This window comes from Cajanus cajan, chromosome 11 (assembly GCF_000230855.2).
Source record: "Cajanus cajan strain Asha chromosome 11, NIPB_CcT2T_4, whole genome shotgun sequence".
Taxonomy (NCBI): Eukaryota; Viridiplantae; Streptophyta; class Magnoliopsida; order Fabales; family Fabaceae; genus Cajanus; species Cajanus cajan.
Genome location: NC_138527.1, coordinates 6,132,162 through 6,153,528, shown reverse-complemented (window position 1 = coordinate 6,153,528; position 21,367 = coordinate 6,132,162). Strand labels below are relative to the sequence as shown.

At 35.2% G+C, this 21,367-nt stretch overlaps 1 protein-coding gene across 2 annotated transcripts in view; it reads left to right on the top strand.

The window, feature by feature from the left end:
- Nucleotides 1–47: 47 nt before the first annotated feature.
- Nucleotides 48–21,367, top strand: part of LOC109790190 (phragmoplastin DRP1C) — a 47,004-nt gene continuing 25,684 nt past the window's right edge. The window contains exons 1-12 of one of the 2 annotated variants that reach the window (XR_014430827.1): nucleotides 48–340; nucleotides 465–528; nucleotides 2,459–2,566; nucleotides 3,177–3,278; nucleotides 8,899–8,949; nucleotides 9,053–9,114; nucleotides 12,378–12,468; nucleotides 12,591–12,655; nucleotides 12,785–12,979; nucleotides 13,104–13,223; nucleotides 13,315–13,385; nucleotides 15,922–16,147. Coding sequence is in view for 1 of the 2 variants with exons in the window: in XM_083067213.1 (XP_082923339.1) it covers nucleotides 209–340; nucleotides 465–528; nucleotides 2,459–2,566; nucleotides 3,177–3,278; nucleotides 8,899–8,949; nucleotides 9,053–9,114; nucleotides 12,378–12,468; nucleotides 12,591–12,655; nucleotides 12,785–12,979; nucleotides 13,104–13,223; nucleotides 13,315–13,385; nucleotides 15,922–16,147 (1,287 nt within the window). In the remaining variant the exon portion in view is untranslated. The remainder of the gene's footprint in view (nucleotides 341–464; nucleotides 529–2,458; nucleotides 2,567–3,176; nucleotides 3,279–8,898; nucleotides 8,950–9,052; nucleotides 9,115–12,377; nucleotides 12,469–12,590; nucleotides 12,656–12,784; nucleotides 12,980–13,103; nucleotides 13,224–13,314; nucleotides 13,386–15,921; nucleotides 16,148–21,367) is intronic. The other variant, XM_083067213.1, reaches the window with a different exon arrangement.

Below are 21,367 nucleotides of genomic sequence, written 5' to 3'. Positions count from 1 at the left end.
AATCTAAATTTAAACGTTAAATAAACACGTGTATATGACCTGAGAGATTGAATGCAGATGTAAACCAAAGTAACAAATCAAACTGAACGCATTCGGTTATATTCTCCTGTGTTGCTGCATTCCCATGCAAAGAAAAGTGAGAAAGTGACGATTGCATTTCCCAACACATAACCGTTTAGTTTTCTTCGGATCGGTTTCTCGTTCGAAAATGGCGACCATGACGAGCTTGATCGGTCTCATTAACAAGATCCAACGCGCGTGCACCGTGTTGGGCGACCACGGCGGCGAGGGAATGTCCCTGTGGGAGGCGCTTCCCACCGTCGCGGTCGTCGGAGGACAGGTGCGTGCGTGCATGCGTGCGTGCTTTTACGTTCCGGCTTCTCTTTCGTTGTGATTCTGATTTTCTTTCTATTCTCTGTTTTGTGTTTTGAGTTTTGTGATTGTGTTTGTGGGAAACGAAACAGAGTTCAGGGAAATCGTCAGTGCTAGAAAGTGTCGTGGGAAGGGATTTTCTGCCACGTGGATCTGGTAATCTTCACTTAGTTACAGTAGTGCTTTGCATATTCAAAACTACAGAGTAAAACTCGTACAAATTTATAGCGTGTAATGTGTTAGGTTTTTTTTTTTTTTTTTTTTTTTTTTTTTAGTTACCTTACATACAAAGCAAGTAAAATTATTAGTATCAGGTATTGGAAGATGATTTAGAATTGTTCTAGGAGTGATTCTAAATTCTACTACAACATGCTCTTACTAATCATCCTATTTTCTTTGTATGGAACGCAATGAATGCATTTTACTTTTCTAATACATTAGCGTTATGGTTGGTAAAATGGAAAAAATAGCGGAAAATTATGGTGGACGAAAATAAACTTCAATGAAATACATACATGGAATCAAAACAGTGTTTGATTTGAGAAAAATAAGAAAGAAAAAAATAAAAAAGATAATATAAACTTATTTTTTAATTTATTTTTAACAAACAATCATTTGTCACACGTGAAAGTTGATCGTAGTTTTATGAAAGTCGATATATATGTTTTTGGATGTTTTAAGCCACTACTAAACGTTAAAATGGAAAATAAATGTCATTTTTATTTGACCTAAAAAAATTGATACATTCAGTTTTGAAAATTGATCCATTTCTTAGGGGATTAGGGGCAATTATGATATAGTCAGAAACTAGGAGCAATTATGACAATTATAGTAGTAAAAAATTAATAGCAATGACATATTATTAAATTTGTATCGTTTATCATGTTTTTTTTGTGACACCCATTGTTTATCATGTTTAGTTATGTATTTTAGGAGCAGTTATTTTATGTCAGGTCTGATGCTAGGCAGTTATTAAGTTTTACTGATATGAGCAATTATTGTATAAAATTCGTATAAAAAATGCCCTGCAAGAAAGGAGTGGGCAGAGAAGTGCATTTAGAAGTTCTTCGGACAAAGTTATTCTCCGTAGGAGTTGTTTAAAATCTGGGACAACTTCTGTCGTAATTTTATATTCAATAAGTGTACCTAAATCTCAAATTTCAGTGTTCGATGAATTTTTTATCTCCCTCCAGTTTTACTTCCTCCTTTCTATTTTCGGTCTATCAAACAGACCCTAAATGAGTTACCTCTTTATTTATAAAGTAGTTGAAGGATTTTTACGATGATTTATAGGGTATAACATTACTATTATTCAAAACAGAGTTAGACAACTAAGCCAAAATTAAAATAAAAGTTAAAAGGACTAAAGCATTCCTTTCTTTGAGAAATGCAATGACATACTCTCTAAAATGCTATTTTTAATATAGTGCTTGTTATCCTGTGAAATTCAATTAGATTTTGCTGGATAATTTGGGTCTCATTATATTTTAATAAGTACCACTTTAATTTCACTCAAAAGTGTGTATCAGTATTACGGTGTTAGTATATTTCTTATTTAGCCACATCTAAAACAATGTGCTTGTGTGTTGCTTCCCTGCTGGCATGTGGTAGTGGTAGTTACGGGGTTCCCTATTAGTGTAAAGTTTATGTCAAGTGTGACAATATTTTTCAGTACTTTTTTTTTATAGCAAATAATTTAGTTATTTTTACAAAAAAAACACTTAACAATTTCTTTTGAACTTTTAGATTTTTTTAATACAATATCTTTTCTACTTTTTTAATCGTGTTTTTAATTTAAAAATATTTTTTTTCCTGTAAAAAGCTCAAACTGACCCTAAGTAGTTATTGTTTATTGAATCAGGAAAGTGGCAAAACTTAAGAAATAGTGCTTTATTTAGTTTTTCTTGCCTTGTCTTGTAAGCTGTGAAGAAGATTATTTTTTTTTATATTGTAAATGGCTAGTAAATAGACATGACCCTTTTGCTTTTATTTGAATAAAAAGTTGATTATTATTCCATTGATGACAGTGAAGAATGGTTATTTTATTCATTTTAATGTCTTTTTGTCATTATTTTTTCATTTTTAGGTATTGTCACACGGAGGCCTCTAGTGCTGCAACTTCACAAGACAGATGATGGGCAGCAGGAATATGCCGAGTTTCTTCATGCACCAAGAAAGAGATTCAGTGACTTTGGTAAATGATTTGCCTAACTAAGAACATTTTCATTCTAATTCAGTAAGAATTGCAGTAATTAATGATGAGCTGATATCAGGTCATGCCACTTAATGTTAACTATTCAATCTCAAATTAGTTGGATAAATGGGATCATGAACCGAAGATTTATACTTAATTGAGCTTGATAGACCACAGCCATTCCCATAGAGGGTGATAGAATTAACCATGACCTACAGAATTTGTTGCTATGATACAGAAGTTCATCTGATTTACCTATAATTTGATTTTGAAATAGATTTTTTCAAAATAACTATTATTAAATTAAAATAACAATAGAGTTAAATGTCTTATAATAGTTATTTTTGTCAATTAACATAAATTTTATGCAAGTGAGAAAATATACTAGTTGGAGGGATTTGGGAGACTTAAATCCTATAGTTTAGATTCCTTTAATTTCTGAATGAATGCCTGTTTTCCATGAAAGGCAAAGGATTAAATCTTGAACATAATAAAGTAAAGATGTGTCACCTTTGTTTCATCATTTATCTATTGGAATTATGGATGACAATAACAGGAAAGCTTATACCTGAAGAAATTGAGCTCTCATTTCCTGTTTTGTCCCATGCAGCTGCTGTGAGACAGGAAATTTCAGATGAGACAGATCGTATAACCGGGAAGACAAAGGCAATTTCAAACATTCCAATTCAATTGAGCATATATTCTCCACATGGTATTTATTTTCATTACCCCTTGACAACATTACTGTTGAGTATGTGGAGTCTGAAGGGTTTATTGGACTTGGCCCATTTTCTTTCTTTCTTTTTTTATAAATACTCATGTAATTATAAACCTAATTAAGAAATACAAAAATACCATCTAGTGAGGCCGTGGATGTAGGTTATTTTGACCGAATCACGTAAATCTTTGTGTCTTGTCAATTTACTTTCTCTCTTGTAATTGTGTGTGTGAGTACGTTTGCGATCCCCAACAACTGGTATCAAGAGCCTAGGGTTTCATGCGAGTGGGAGTAATGGCAGAAGACGGGAAAGTGAAGATTCACAAGTTCGATGGGAGCGATTTTGGATTTTGGAAGATGCAGATTGAAGATTATTTGTATCCCCGAAGAAGCTGTACCAGCCTCTGCCCGAGAATAAATCAGAAACGATGTCTCAAGCAGATTGAGAGTTGCTAGATCGGCAAGCTCTAGGCGTCGTTAGATTGACGTTGGCAAAGAATGTCGCCTACAAAATTGTCAATGAGAAGACGACATATGGTTGATAAAAGCGTTATCAAATATGTATGAGAAGCTATCAACATCAAACAAGGTATTTCTGATTCGTCAACTTGTTAATACGAAGATGCAAGAAGGTGCTAGTGTTACAGATCATGTGAACGAATTTAATTCCTTACTGTCAAGATTAATATCAGTGGATATTAAATTTGATGATGAAGTACAAGCCCTATTGTTGCTATCCTCGTTGCCTGATAGTTGGTCAGGAACTGTCACAACATATGCCAGTGCATTTGGGACTACGAAATTGACCTTCGAAGGAATTAAGGATTTAATTCTCGGTGAGGTTGTTCATAGGAGAAACTTCGGAGAATCAGCAGGTTCCTTATTGAGCACAGAAGGTAGAGGCAAAAGGCCTGAAAGGGGGCAAAGTTTTAGGCGTGATAGATCAAAGTCCAAGAAGTAAGGATAGTCCAAACTTTGCAAGGATATTATCGGTTGGAATTGTCAGTAGAATGGCCACTTCAGAAACTAGTGTACTGCTTTTTTACCCCTAAAGAAAAGAGGCATGACAACACAGTGAATGCAACACAAGAAGACATTGATGATGTGTTGATATGTTGCATTGAGAGTACATTTGAATCCTAGATCATGGATTCTGGTGCATCTTTCCATGCTTCTCCTTACAAGGACTTAATGAAAAATTTCATAATTGAGAATTTTGGAAAAATTCATCTTGCAGATGATGAAGCTTTAAACATTGCAGGCATGGGTGATATAAATCTCAGAACTTCTATGGGTACAGTATGGACACTGAAGGACGTCAAATATATTTCAGGACTCAAGAGAATGTTAATCTTTGTGGGTATGCTGGATGTTCAAGGATATTGAGTTACATTCGGGGATGGTCAGTGGAAGGTGGTGAAGGGTAATCTAGTTGTTGCTCGCGACGGGAAGAAAGGAACCCTTTACATGGTAGAACTACCTGCAAAGGAAGTAAATTCAGTCAGTGATGATGTTGGTCACTCTTCGACTCTGTGACACCAAAGACTTGGTCATATGAGTGAGAAGGGTATGAAGATACTAATCTCAAAGGGGAAGATTCTAGAACTGAAAGAGGTAGAAGTTGGTTTCTGTGAACCTTGTGTGTTTGGAAAGTAGAAGAGAGTTACTTTTGCCATGTCAGGGAGGATGCCCAAGATTGAGAAGTTGGATGTTGTTCATACAGATGTGTATGGACCAACATCAGTTTCATCATTGGGATGATCACGATATTATGTCACTTTCATTGATGATTTCACCAGAAAGGTATGAGTTTATTTTTTGAAGCAAAATAAAAAATATTTAATACCTTTAAGAAGTGGAAAGTTGCTGTTGAGAATGAGACAAGATTAAAAGTTAAATGTTTAAAGTTTGATAATGGTGGTGAATATAATCGAAGACCCTCAATTCCCATAGTGTTCAAGATTCTTGAGGAGAAATGGTAAAGCAAGGATGTAAGTCTTTTTTATTTGGAAGTATTTGGTTGTGTTTTTTATGTTCGTGTTAGAGATGTTGACAGAGACAAGCTTGATCCAAAAGCAAGAAAGTGCATTTTTATTGGCTATGAAGCAAATGATATGGGATATCGCTTCTGGAATGATCAAAACAGAAAGATCATTAGAAGCATAGATGTTACTTTCAATGAAAATGAAATGTACAAGTAGAGCTGTCAAAACAGGTAATTCGGCCCGGCCCACCAAAGGCCCAACACGGGTTGAGCCTTTGGTGGGCCAACCCAACCCGGCTCATTTATTGGTGAGCTGAAAAAAGTTGAGCCCAGCCCGGCCCACCACGGGTTGGTGGGCTAAACGGGTTGGCTCACCTAATTTGAAAAAATGTAAATTATGTAACTCACAGCCAGCCCAACAGTTCCAAGGCCAAAAACAGCAACAATTGACCCCGCTTCTACCTTTGCAGTGTTCCAGACAACTCCAAGGCCTAAAAAGTTAATCAAAATAATAATTGAATTGGGCATAAAATATTTTAAAAAATAAATGCAATAAAAATCCACCAATCTTGTCCAGTAGAATGCTTAGATGGTGGCCGAATAGCATAAGTTTTTTTTTTTATGGGTTGGTGGGTCAGCCCAGCTCACCACGGGTTTAACCCAAGTGAGCCGGGTTGTTAGTGAGCCGGGTTTAAAATTGGCCCACACTGAAATTTTTAAATTTTTTTTAGCCCAACTCGGCTCAAACCCGTGGTGGGCAGGGTTGGCTCACCGGGCTGAGCCCATTTTGACAGCTCTATGTACAAGGACACACTTGAGACAAATGCTGAAACTGAAAAGAAACCAATAGAAAAGCAAGAGACAGCGTTAAATGACATTGTAGGAAAATGTGAGAGCTTAGCAAACAGGATAGTTGAGGAGACCACTCCAGTCACTGCAGTAATTAAAGTGAGGGGATCTAGCAGAGTTATTAGGCCTCCTCATAGATTCTTTTCTTCAGCAAATTACTTGTTGATTGACAATGGAGAATCTCTGTTATTATGAGGCATTGCAGATGGATGATGTAGCCCAGTGGGAATTAGCCTTGTAGGAGATGAACTCACTTGAGAAGAATAAAACTTGGTGTTTGACTGGCCTACTAGTAGGAAAGAGGGCATTGCAGAACAAGTGGGTGTTCAGGGTCAAGGAAGAGCATGATGGCAACAAGAGATACAAGGCAAGGTTAGTGGTAAAAGACTTTTAGCAGAAAAGAGGTATTGACTATAATGAGATTTTCTCTCCTGTAGTTAAAATCACTACCATTAGACTTGTGCTAAGCATTGTGTCTGCAGAGAATTTACATCTAGAGCAATTAGATGTTAAGACAACATTCTTACATGGTGACCTTGATGAGAACATCTGCATGGTGCAACTAGAGGGTTTTCAAATAGTAGGAAAGGAGAACTTGGTCTGTAAGTTGACCAAGAGTTTGAATGGGCTAAAGCAAGCACCAAGCCAGTGGTACCTGAAGTTTGACAGTTTTATGAGTAGGAAAGGGTACAAGAAGTGTTCCATGGATCAGTGTTGTTATTTGAAAAATTTTGGTCCATCCTATATCATATTACTATTATATGTTGATGTCATGTTAGTTGCATGATCTAATATTGATGAAATCAATAGATTGAGGGCATAATTGTCTGAAGAGTTTGAAATGAAGGATTTGGGTGCTACAAAACAGATTTTGGACATGAATATTAGTAGGAACAGATATAAAGGTTCCTTAATATTATCTCAAGAGAAGTATATTAGGAAATTGTTAGAGAAATTCAGCATGCAGGATAACAAGATCGTAAGTACACCTTTGGGGTTTACTTCAATCTCACAAAGGAGCATTAACCTTAGACGGATGAAGACAAGGCAGTAATGGCTAAGGTTCCTTATGCATCTGCAGTTGGTAGCTTAATGTATGCAATGGTATGCACTAGGCTAGACATTGCTCATGTAGTGAGAGTTGTTAGCAGATTCATGTCTAATCCAAGAAGGAAGCATTGGGAAGCTGTCAAGTGTTTGCTACGCTACTTGAAAGGTACTTCTAAGATTGCATTATGTTTTAGTAAGAATGATATTGTTCTGGAAGAATATTCTGATGCAAATTTGGGAGGTTGTTCAGTCACAAGGAAGAGTACTATAGGATTTGTTTTCACAGTAGGTGGCACAACAGTTAATTGGATGTCTCGACTTTAGAAAAGCGTTGCACTTTCAACCATAGAAGTAGAGTACATGGCTATTTCAGAAGCCGATAAGGAAATGATTTGGTTGAAGAATTTTCTTGAAGAGTTGGGCAAGAAGTAGTGTGATAGTGCTCTTTTTAGTGATAATTAGAGTGTCATTCATCTTGCAAAGAATCTTGTGTTTCATGCGAAGAAAAAACACATCCAGTTGATATATCATTTCATTCGAGGAGTAATCAGTGATAATACTTTGTTCTTGAATAAGATTCCTGGGTCAGAGAATCCTATAGACATGTTGACTAAGGTGGTTACTACTGAGAAGTTAAAATTTTGCATAGCTTCAATTGGCCTTCATGGTTAATTGTTGAGAAGGCGTCGCACTAGTTTGGAGGTGTTACAGTTTTGAGGTTTACTAAATTTACTTTGGAGTGCAATTGATGTGATTAGCCTCCAAGTGGGAGATTGTTGAGTATGTGGAGTCTGAAGGGTTTATTGGGCTTGATCCATTTGCTTTTTTTCCTTTTTTATAAATATTCATGTAATTATAAACCTAATTAAGAAATACAAAAATACCATCTAGTGAGGCCGTGGACGTAGGTTATTCTGACTGAAACACGTAAATCTTCGAGTCTTGTCAATTTACTTTCTCTATTGTAATTGTGCGTGTGAGTACGTTTGCAATCCCCAACAATTACAAGAAAATTAACTTCTTTTAAAACTTTGTAACTTCCTGTGTCTTCCCTTTACCATTTCCCCCTTTCTTATTGAACATTTTATTGTGGTAATTAATGGCAACATGAGTTTAAAGTAAGGCTAAATTTTGTATAGTTGAACTATTATTCTCTTCTATATATACCGAAGGTCTTATTATGATGCTTTCTCTCCCTGTGAACCAATGTGCTGGATTTATTTCTTGTCAATTTGTCCTATGAAACATAATTTAAGTTTAGGCTAATTTCCTAATCATATAGAAATGAATATATTTGTGAGCAACAGTGGTTTGATCATGTGAGAAGAAGATCGACAAGGCAATAACTTGAGTCTTGAAAAGTAGATGATCACATGGAAGATAGTATGATAAAAATGGGTAGAGGAGGACTCATGAGAACATTTGGAGAAACACTAAGGAAACATCTTGGTGAACATACTTAAAATTTTGATTTTGGTAGAAGCCAATGACATTTGTTGATTAATGCAGCTAATCCAATGCAGTGAGAAAAGGTGTGGTTGTTGTATTTTCATACTAGGTTATTCTTGCAGCTTATTGAAAACCTTGAACTATTTCTTTTGAGTGCAAAACAAAATGTTTCTAATACACACACTCCTAATTGAGAATATGAAACTCACAAATTATCCTTCACTTATATGGAACACTTTGATTTTAGTTGCATATAATGATTTTGCGTTGCTTTGTCTGCAGTTGTGAACTTAACCCTCATTGACCTTCCTGGGTTGACTAAAGTTGCTGTAGGTAAAGATTCACGCATCCTAGAATTTTTAAACAAGTTGGATCCAATTTTGAGAGGACTCGTCTAACTGTTTAAAGAATAACAGAATTTGTGCTTCATTCACAGAGGGACAATCAGAAACCATTGTTCAAGATATTGAGAGCATGGTCCGTTCTTATGTTGAGAAGGTAATTGTACTTTTAATATAAGAAGAATAATATGATATGATTGAAAATTATATTTAACGACTAAACAAGCATGCTATATGACTTTCATTAAATCAGGGTAACAGGAGGGAAATTAAGTCTGTATGCTATAAACTCCCCTCAAAGGAACGTACCATGTTCTCGTAACCAACTGTTAGACTTTTACGCTAGAAATCATAGATAAAACTTATATTAGTGGTTCCAACTAGAGACAGAATAAACATTTTATTTCAATCATCTCTTTCAAAGTGACCATCAACATTCACTTCACTTCACTCATAATAATTATATGCAACCATAAATTCATTATTAACATGCTTTTAGCATCATCAAGAAGCTTTCATATGAATGCTGGTATTTGAAAATAATGGTCAAAACGTGTGACTAGAATTTGAAAACTGTATGGAGACTTGTATTTGAAGGAATTGGATGATGTAGTTGAAATATTAAAAGATTGCTCATTTCCTGAGTTGTTGGAAATTGTATTTATTTTACATGTACTCTTTGTTTACGATCACAATGTTTTAATAATAATAATGTGATGACAACAATAATAACAACAATAACCTTGTCTCATCATCAAGTGAGGTCGCTACATGGATCACAAGATGCTATTGAGTTCATTTAAAATGCAATTTCTTAAGAATATTATTCTCTGAGTTTCTTTCTAATACTCTCTTCCAAACCACCTTAATCAATTTATTTTCATCTTTTCCTTGATTGGTGTCACACCAATATCTCCTTGTATACAATCATTATTTTGTATCTTGTCTTTTCTTGTTAGGTCACACATCCATATTCACTTTCTCCTTATTGCTACTCCCATTTTTTCTTGTTGTCTCTTTGAATAGAGTATAGTTAGTCATATAATATTACAATAAAGCTTCCCAAAGTTATTTTGTTCTCATAAATAACTCATAATGTCTTTATCCATTTTAACCACCCAACTTGTATCATTTATGTGACATCTTCATTAATTTTCCCATCATTTTGTAATATTGATCCCAAATACTTAAACTTAGAAACTTGTGGTATGACCTATCGAATTTTTACCTCTAAATCATTTTTCCTTTTTTCTTGCTAAAATTGCAAATCATATACTTTGTCTAATTCTTACTCAAGCAAAAACCCTTTGATTCCAATGTTTGTCATTAAAGCTCAAGTTTGGAGTTAACCTTTTTCCTTGATTCATCCATCAAAATTGTGTCATCCACAATAGGTATACTTTTAGAGATCATCTTTTGTATGTTCATAGTTAACACACCCATGGAAAAATTGAACAAGTAAAGACTTTAGATCTATGAAGCACGTAATTCGGCTCGAACACAAACACCGAACACGACATGGATACAGACATTGGGATATGGAATATGTCAAAAATATAGGACACCAGGACACTACATGTGTGTGTGTAGAGACACACACACATAGTCAACATGACAAAACTCTAAAGTTGAGAATTAAGATTTATATATATTCATCTTGTAGAAGCAAAGTTGTTAAGCTTTACAATTTTCATATGATAATGACCTTGATAGATAAAATACTAAGATGGATCGTTTCACAATGCAATCTTAATAAAAAAAATCCAAGATTAGAAGATGAATCATATTAAAATGAGTCTTGCAAAAAAAATGTTGAGCCTTGCAATATTTATAAAATAATTTAACTTATTAAATGTTTTTTATAATAAGCGTTCAAATAAGTGTTTAGCCATGAGCAGGTATCAACCCATTTTTTTAGCTTGTGTCTAAGTTGTGTCAGATAGGTATCCAAGTCGTGGCAACAAAGATGTGTCCAAGTCGTTCAAAGTGGTGTTTGAGCCAAAAGCAATAATTTTTAATTGTGATATCATGGTCGAGAGGTGTAAGATGCATATCCAAGGCATGTTTGATAAGTATCTTGCCTGAAATGTTTCAAACATGTGTGTTTGAAATGTCAACCATGTTGGCATGATGTTCTACAAAGGTTTTTGTGCTTCATAGCTTAAGACTGAACCCTAATGTAAACATATCATTGTAAGAAAGTCTTTGGTCTCGCTCACCTCCATGAGTTTTCACATTATTAGTTATCTCATCAAACATGTCTTGCATAACCTTAGTATAAGTTATGTGAACACCTTTCTTTTCCAAAGCCTTCCAAAACATTTCTTTTGGCACTCGGTAACAGCCTACACTAGAATGAGAAGGATCCAAAAATTATACACGAGTGAGATTGTATGATTGAGAATGACTTATAGGAATTAATTTGTACTACTTATACTAGCAAGATTCATCTACTTTTTGGTAGCTCATCACTTAAGAACTTTACAGTTAAGCACGTTTGATTTGAACCAATTTAGGGATGGGTGACTTAGAAGTTTTCTCAGAAAGTGTGAGTAAGGACAAAACATGCTTAAAAGTCTTGTATTGGTTTATGGGGTCAGTCGTTGATCCTAAAGATGGACGAGCATCTCATAAAAGGTTACCCATGAAGGATTTTGATTGGTTAAGAGTTCTGACCAATGAGGATTTTGACTAGTAAAGGGTTCTAATCAATGAGGAGTTGAGTGAAGTGTTGTCATGTGAAGTACCATGGAGTAGAAGTGCTGAGACCTCAAGAGGGGTGTTACACAATCAATCATGTATTTTCTAAGTCAATAAAAACCACGTGTAAGTCTTTTCAATTTCAATGCCTTTTATTGTACAAGAACTAATGCCTTTTATTGTAGGACACTCAATTATGTACTTTTCCATCAATTCCCATAGAACATTAATATAAATGCCTTTTATTGTAGGACTTCCTTGCATAAGTCCAAATTGATTCTCCCTAATCCTAGTCTTTTTCTTTATTTATGCTCAGTCACCTTTTCCCATAATTTCAGTGTGCCTCATAAGTTTCATCCTATGTAAGTTACACAATTTTAAATATCTTCCTTGTTCTTATATATAGGAACCACAGTGCAGCCTAAAGACACATAATGTTAATATTGTAGTGTCTAGTTCCTTTGCTTTTCCCCGACCCATTTAATTTCTTAAAGACACATGATGTAAATGAGTCATGGTCTCCACCTCTTCCAAGTACTTGTCTGTGAAAGTACCCGCATTTTAATAGCAATGATAATATTGTGTAATTTTGGTAAGTCATATTAAGCATACTGAACCAATATATATGCTTTGTCCAAATTCATTCTCTGTATTGCATCTTAATGTTCAACTTCTCTTTGTCTATCATAAGCAATCTAATTGAGTTTTATGATTGTGCAGCCTAATTGCATTATTTTGGCCATCTCTCCTGCAAACCAAGATATTGCCACTTCAGATGCAATAAAAATTGCAAGAGAAGTTGATCCTTCAGGTCTGTCTTTTATATTTGAATTCAAATGGTCACGCTGTTTCCTCTGATCATTATCTTTCTTCCTCTTTTCCTTTAACCAAGATTCATTTAGAAAGGCCTTTGTTATTTTATTTTTGTGTCAGGTGAAAGGACATTTGGGGTATTGACAAAACTTGATCTTATGGATAAAGGAACTAATGCCGTTGAGGTAGATTTCTGTAACAACTGCATGATTATATATCTTTGGTTTTAATGTTCTATATCAAATTTATTTCCTTGTTACCGAGACCGAGTGTATCACCTGGTGAAAAGTTATGTATTTATGCTAATCTTAAAGGTTCTCGAAGGAAGGCAATACAGGTTGCAGCATCCTTGGGTTGGAATTGTCAATCGATCACAAGCTGATATTAATAGAAATGTTGACATGATTGTCGCTCGCAAGAAAGAGCGTGAATATTTTGAGACGAGCCCTGAATATGGACATTTGGCACATAAAATGGGTGCAGAATATCTTGCGAAACTTCTATCTGAGGTATTCTCAATTATATTTTTTTCACATCATTTTCCTTAAAGATGTGGTTGGTTGCTTTTCTCATTCTTGAAAGTGATTGTTAGTAATATCCCTTACCTTTCTTTATTGGCATTCATAATTGCAGCATTTGGAGATTGTTATTAGGCAGAAGATACCTAGTATTATTGCCTTAATAAATAAAGCCATTGACGAGCTTAATGCAGAGTTGGACCGAATTGGCAGGCCAATAGCTGTGGATTCAGGGGTCAGAACTTTGATCAATGCCGAAAGCAATCTTCTTATGCTTCAAACTTCTTGGATTTTGCTTATACTAAATGGTGTTACTTTTTATATAGGCCAAATTATACACTATTTTACAGATGTGTCGGGCATTTGACAAAGTATTTAAAGAACACCTGGATGGAGGGTAAGTACCCTTATTAAGTTTTAGCATTTATTTACAAATTTAGTTGACTATTTTTATATAGATTCTCTTTTATTTAATGACTGTGTCCTTATTTTAGAGTAAAATAACATTATATTTAGCTTGGAAATCTTATGCTTCAGAGTGATCCGGTTTATATACTTATATTGCAATTTTTAACTAAAATTTCACTCGTACTTTCTGCTGAAACATTGCTTTCCTCGTGTGCATATATTTCTTCATCCTTGTGCCAAAACTCTTTGCAATGCCTATGGATATTGTTCTTAATAGCTAGTTTCCTTGCAATTCACTTTGAAGCCATAACTATTAGATAATTGAGCATTTGAATAAAGTTTTTCAAGTTATGCAATTAGAAGAATGGACAAAAGTTTTTGATACCATGATGTGCCATGGGCTGATAACTGCTGGAAATTAATTGGAGTACAGCATTTAAGTTTCTCCTACAAACAATCATATCTTTGACTTTGTAATGATCCTTGTAGAAAGTTTAGAATCATCAAATTGAGAGAGTGGAAAAGTGGAAGTTATTTATCAATTATCAACTAATTGTGGTTTCTCTGATTATGTAATGAAATAAGTGCTACTAAATTTATGTGTTGTCAATCTCAACTAATGCTTCCTTTTAGGAAAAAAATTTTCTTGACAGAAAGCAAGCATATTGTTCAAAACACAAGTTGTAAGATATTTCTCTTATATCATGAAGCAAAAACAAGGGTGGAAGTAAAAAATCAGAATATTTGAACTCAATAGGGATCTTTGAAGGAAAACTCTTAAAATGTCCATTAGCTGAAAAACAGTAAGCTATCAAGAAAACAATTCCATGCTATAAAAGCTAAAAGGTAGTTATCTCTGTTTGAAAGTTCTCCCCTTTAGGAGGAATCGTCTTGTGATATTTTGGTTTTTGAGGGCATTATTAGTTTGATACAATTATACTTTTATATGGTTCTGGATGAGTTGTATTTTATATTTAATATTTTACTTCTATTCTCTTTTGTTTTTGAGGATTTCTTTTACTCTATGTCAAATGGGGTTGGTATTCTACAGTCATTTGTTTATCATTTGTGCATTGAGGGTTTTGAAATTATGAAGCAACTTTGTAAGACATTCTAGCATTAAATGTGATTAAAAAAATGTTACTATAAATGGGTACCTGCCAAAGAATTTGTTTGTGTTTAGAGTATTTCTATAAAATTTTCTATTGATGGGATTTCTGTGAAGTAACTTTGCATTTTGTGATTGTCTTGGTAGCACTTTGAAAAGCTTATTAATCCTCTTAAATTTTAAATAATTTTTTGTTGAAGATCCCACATCGATTAGAAATATGACTTACATAAAACTTACAAAATTTAAGCAGTCCTCACAAGCTGGTTTTGTAAGGTGAGTTAAGCCCTAAGCCTAAATTCCTAGAGTTTCTTTAATTCCTTATATTGGAGTTGTGAGACTAAATTATAAGTTCAATTTTAATTTTCTTCCCAATGGTGTTTGAATATTGTTGCGTGGAATTTGGTGAAGACTAGTAAATAAGTGTTATTTAACCAATGGGTGGTTAGTTCAAGTAGTACATGCTTAATTTTCCTTATAAGGTCTCGGATTTTGTTCTTATGTATGGAAAAGGAACCAGTTGGGAGAACAAGTTCCATCATGTTATGGTTGTTCTTAGATCGAACAGGATTGTTTCCTTTGAAGGATATTAAAAATGTGTTACATAAATAAAAAAAGTAGTACTAGAATTTTACAGTTATGTTTAACATTCTTTTTTGGCATAATTTGGTTTTTGACATGTACGAATCCCTGTAATCACCCTGTAAGGAGTTTGATTCTTGTCTTATCCATTCTTTACTTAAACTGCAATTTACACGGTAAAATAGGTCTGTGCATTGTCCATACTTCAACCCAAAAGGGTTCGTGCTTGATGGGGTGTGTTAGAGACATAAAAACCTTATCAATTAGCTTGAGCTTTTGGGTTTAATACTTTCTTTGTTTCATCCATTCTTTTAATTAAATAATAATTTACTTACAAGGTAAAATAGGTCCGTGCATTGTCCATACTTCAACCCGAAAGGGCTCGTGCTTGATAGGGGTGTGTTAGAAACATAAAAGCACTATGAATTAGCTTGAGCTTTTGGGTTGGTTACTTTATTTGTTTCTTAACAATATATAAACTGAAAATGCTTGTCATTGTTTTGTTATTGATTTATGAAAAAAATATTAAAAGGATGCTGCTGCCTATTTGTTGTTTCAAGACAATGGGGACGAAACCACATAAGTACTTTTCAGGCACAAGTTCTACTTTTTATTTTTTTTGACAAGGAGACAGAACTGCATAAGTTCTAGCCAATCACTTTAGAAGCACAAAGTGGTTTAAAAAAATGAAGAACAATTGAGTTCAATTAGAGACATTTTTTTATACAATGATATTTTTTTTTCCTGAAATAATTTTATGCAACTAATTTTCCTTATTTTCTTAATTGTTTTGGAGAATTAATATGTTTGATTAAGTGACCAACTGCTATTTTAGACGTCCTGGTGGGGACAGGATATATGGTGTTTTCGACCACCAATTACCAGCTGCTCTAAAAAAGCTTCCATTTAATCGTCATCTTTCCATAAAGAATGTCGAACGAATTGTTACAGAAGCTGATGGTTATCAGCCTCATCTAATTGCTCCAGAGCAAGGCTACAGAAGACTTATTGAGGGATCTATCACCTATTTCAAAGGCCCAGCTGAAGCCTCTGTGGATGCTGTAACCCTCTTGACTTTATTCCTTGATCTGTTTAATATGTGATGGACATGGCAGATATTAATATGATTGAATACACTTGTTTATATAGAACGTAATTGTAGAGAATCATAATGTATTCAGATAAGTTTGGGTAAGCTTCACTAAATGAACTTCTAGGAGAAAAATGTAAGAATGGAAAATGAAATAAGTTTCTTCATAAGCTATAAAATTAGTTTATGCACAAGTTAGTTTATAAAAGTCCTCTTGTATAAATTTCTTTGAAATCTTATTTTTAATTTATGCATAAGCTAATTTTATCTTTTGAAGAAACTTATTTTAACTTTTCTTATTTTCCTCTTCGATAAGTGTTTCTAGAGAAGTTTATTTAAACATACTCTTAATTAATAATTGTTATATATAGTTTATAAATACATAATATCTTATTTAACAGAAACAAAATATCTCCTATTGATGTGCATTAAATAGATCAAGTCTATATAAATATATCTTCGTGGTGTCATTTAAATATGTGGTTTAAGCATCTTATGTATCTGTTTCTCTCTCTTAACATGTATCTAGAACCTAAAAGAGACATGTCATGAATCGTGCTTACCCAATGGATTTATTAGAGTGTTTCTTTTTCTTTGTATTCTATTTCAAGGTATGTTCTGTATTTATAGTTTAAAGATATATTCAAAATTGTTTGGAGAATTTTGTTTCGGTTGTAACTGAAAGTGACGTGTCACTTTCAGTAGGATAGTTAGCTTGTTATGTAGACTAGCTGTTAGATAGCTGTTAGCTGTTAGTGTTAGATAAAATCAAGGGAGATAAAAATGTAATAGAGAAACTTCATTTTCATTACAGCTAACAAATGAACACACGGGTTCAACATATATAGGGAACCCACTTGAATTACAGCAGTGAGAGAAAAATATAAAAACAGCTGTTTTAAACAACCAGCAGAGAGAGAAACGCATGAGATGTGGCTGGACAGATGTCCACTAAAAGATTCTGAAGATATCCTAAAGATATAACAGAATGCAAAAAGTAAATAAAGGCTAACAAACAAATATTCCCTTTTTGTTGTAATTCAATATACACTAACAGCCCCCCTCAAACTCAAGGTGGAGGTTTGTCACAAAAACTTCGCACATTGAGTTTGCCTCTAAGAACTTCAAAACGAGCAGCAGACAGAGGCTTAGTAAGAAGATCAGCCCATTGATCTAGAGCTGGTATATGATAAACCAGAAGTTTCTTGGATAGAACTTTGTCACGAACAAAGAACACATCAATCTCCATGTGCTTTGTTTTGCTGTGGAAGACAAGATTGTGGGCAATGGCCACTGCACTTTGATTGTCACAGAGTAAAGTAGGTGTAGATAAGGGAACCTTAAGTTCCTGCAGAAGAGCTTGAATCCAAGTTAACTCAGCAGCAGCTTGAGGTATACTGCGATATTCAACTTCTGTGCTGGACCGAGCAATAACTCGCTGTTTCCTGGACCACCAAGATATCAAATTAGGTCCAAAAAAGATAGCAGAACCAGAAGTGGACCTCCTGTCATCAATATCAGAGGCCCAATCAGCATCACATAAAGCAATAAGAGAGATGGGACCGCCTACGACAGCAGGTTGCATATGAAGACCATAAGTGAGTGTGCCTTTTAAATACTTTAGAATTCGTTTGACAGCCACCCAGTGAGAGTCAAGAGGATTAGCCATGAATTGACAAACTTTGTTAACAACAAAACTGATTTCAGGTCTTGTGAGGGTAGCATACTGTAAGGCACCAACAACAGATCTAAAAAGAGTGGGATCATGAAAGAAGTCATTCCCGGACTTGGACAATTTGCAGTTAGAGAACATAGGGGAAGGAGCAGCATGAGCTTCAGCCATATTGGTTTTAAAGAGAAGGTCCCAAATGTACTTGCTCTGAGTCAGAACCAGAGATTTGTCAGGCAAGTATTTAACCTCAATACCTAGAAAGTAATCCAAGCTTCCCAATTGCTTCAAAGAAAATATGGAGTCAAGTTGATTGGTGATTTGGTGAATGAGGGAAGAAGAGCTGCCAGTGATAATGATGTCATCCACATAAACCAGAATAAAGATGGTATGAGTTTGATGTTTGTACCAAAACAGAGATGGATCACACTTACTAGCTTGAAAACCAAATTGAGTGAGAGTCAATTTCAATTTGTCAAACCACTGTCGAGGGGCTTGTTTCAAGCCATAGAGAGCCTTGTTGAGCTTGCAAACTAGATTCTTATTCTCAGCTTCAAAGCCAGGAGGCTGAACCATGTAAATAGTTTCTTCTAAATTGCCATTCAGAAAGGCATTATTTACATCCAGCTGAAATAAGTCCCAGTTATAGGTGAGAGAAAGAGTGATAATAATTCTAATAGTGATAGGTTTAATAACAGGAGAAAATGTCTCATGAAAATCAAAGCCATGCTCTTGATGAAAACCTTTTGCAACCAGCTGAGCTTTAAGCTTATCTATAGAGCCATCAGCATTTTCCTTGACTCTAAAAACCCATTTATAGCCAACTTCTTTTCGATCAGATGGCAGGGAAACTAAATCCCAAGTATGGTTGTGCATTAAGGCAGTGTATTCTTGTTGCATAGCAGAGAACCAATTAGGATCAGCAAGAGCTTACTTAACATTTTTAGGTTCACTATGAGCCAAGAACAGAGATGTTTGTTAATGGTTCTAGGAATACTTTCAGTGTCAGTAGAAGAGGTACGAGGAGATACATTATGTGAGGAAGACTCATGAGATGAAAGAGACACATTATGTGAAGAAGACACTGTGGGAATGGTTGATACACCTGGATCACCAACTTGAGAAGACAGAGGAAGCGACTGTGAGAAAACAGGAGAAGTACTGCAAGGAGGAAACAAATCCGGATTAAGAGTGAAGTATGGACATGGAGAGACATTTTGAGAAGGACTTGGCTGAAACAAATCTGTGTAAGGAAACCTATGTTCATTAAAAATGACATCTTTTGAGATGTAAATTCTGCTTGAAGAAGAGAGACATTTATAACCTTTGTGAGAGTTTGAGTATCCCAGAAAAACACACTCCTGGGATCTGAAATAAAGTTTATGACTGGCATATGGTCTTAAGAAAGGAAAACAAGCACAACCGAATGTTCTTAAGAATTTGTAATCAGGTGATTTGTTGAATAAAACAGTGAAAGGAACATCAAAATTTAATGCAGCAGCTGGCAATCTATTGATAAGATAAACTGCAGTGGTAAAGGAAAAATCCCAAAATTGCAGAGGTAAGGTGGCATGATGAAGAAGAGTGAGGCCAATTTCAACAATATGTCTATGTTTCCTTTCAACCACACCATTTTGATGATGTGTGTGGGGACAAATTAATCTATGTTCTATTCCATTTGTGGCAAGAAACGAAGTAAAGGCTCTGTATTCCCCTCCCTAATCAGATTGAACACTTTTAATTTTGGTGTTGAATTGAAGTTCAGCCATAGCCTTAAATTGTTGAAAAACAGAGAGAGTTTCAGCTTTTGATTTTAAGGGACATATCCAGGTGTATTTAGAGAACGCATCAATGAAGGCAACATAGTAAATATAACCAGAAAAAGATGTAATATGGGATGGTCCCCACAAATCAGTGAAAATTAAATCCAAGGGAGCAGAATATACAGTTTGAGAGGCAAAAGAAGGAAGTGTACGAGACTTTCCAACACAACAAGATGAGCAAAATTCAGTAACATAAGTATTTGATGGAAGAAGGTTACATTGTGTAAGAACAAGCTTAAGAACATGAGAATTAGGATGACCTAGCCTAGTATGCCACATAGTGGAAGAGCTAGATACATCAGAACTTTTATTTAAATTGATATTATCTAAGACTGCAGGGGTTGTAGATGAGACAGCAGACTGAGAGGACATTTCAGCTGAAGAAGAGACCAATGCTGAGGGATTTTGGAGCTTTAGATTTGGAAAAGAATAAAGCCCATCAACACCAACAATACCTTGAAGAAGAACCTCATTGGTTTCCTGAGATTTGACAAAACAATGATCAACATGAAACTCAAAGAAAACACAATTGTCTTTAGCAAACTTACTGACACTCAACAGATTTTTGGTGATAAGGGGAACATGAAGAAGATTATTCAACTGAAACTTAAACTGAGAGTTAATAGGAGATAAAAAGAAGGAAGAACCAGAACCATTGATTTGCAAACCTTGACCATTTCCTATGAAGATTTGGTCTGGACCATCAAAATGCTCTAGCTGGTGGATGTTCTGAGGCTCACCAGTAACATGAAACGAAGCACCAGAATCAGGAATCCATGAAGAATGAGTACCTGCTGGAGAAGAGGTATTATCAATCATAGCACTTGGTGTGACATTGGCATGAGCATCTTGGCTGGGCTGTTTCTGATTGGGATTCACCCAAGTGTTGGAGGCTTTAAGGTTTGAAGAAGGGGTGACCTGCACAGGCTGCAGTGTGGTAGGATCATACAGAACAAGGGATTCTGCAGTTTGATAATTAATATCAGCTCTATAGAAACAAATATTGGCAGTATGGCCATACTTGAAGCAAATCTGGCACTGAAAATTTGCAAATCGACTACCACGACCTCTGCCCGAACTGCGACCACCGCGACGTCCACTGTTACCACTACCTCTTCCACCACTGATACTGCCACAAGAATAACCCTGAGTGTAATTAATAGAAGGAGAGAAAGATTGCTTACGGAACCGGTTAGCACGTGACTCATGTGCAAGGAGAAGAGCTTCCACTTCAGCAATAGGAGGGGTGACGAACTTGCTTTCAATAACAGAGACCACAGGTGCATATTCTTGAGGCAGACCTTCAAGAACAGCATCAACATATTCTTCAAGTGACACAAGACTCCCAACTCCAGCAAGTTCATCAGCAATGTTTTTTATTTGAGTCAAAAAATCACGCATGGATTTACCATCAAGAGTGGTGGAACACAAATCAGTACGGAGCTGACGTGCACATGCCTTGGTTTGAGTATGAAAATACTCATGAACTTTGTCCCACACTTGATAAGAATGAACGGAGCCAATGACATGTGAGAGGATGGTCTTCGAGAGCGTCGATTGCAGCCATGTGAGAAGCATTTGATCCTGGACTTCCCAGGTTTCATATGCTGGATTAACGATATCAGAATCACGATCAGCATTGGTCAAATACTGAGGTGGACTTTGCGGATTAACCACAAACCGTTGAAGTTTGTGGGAC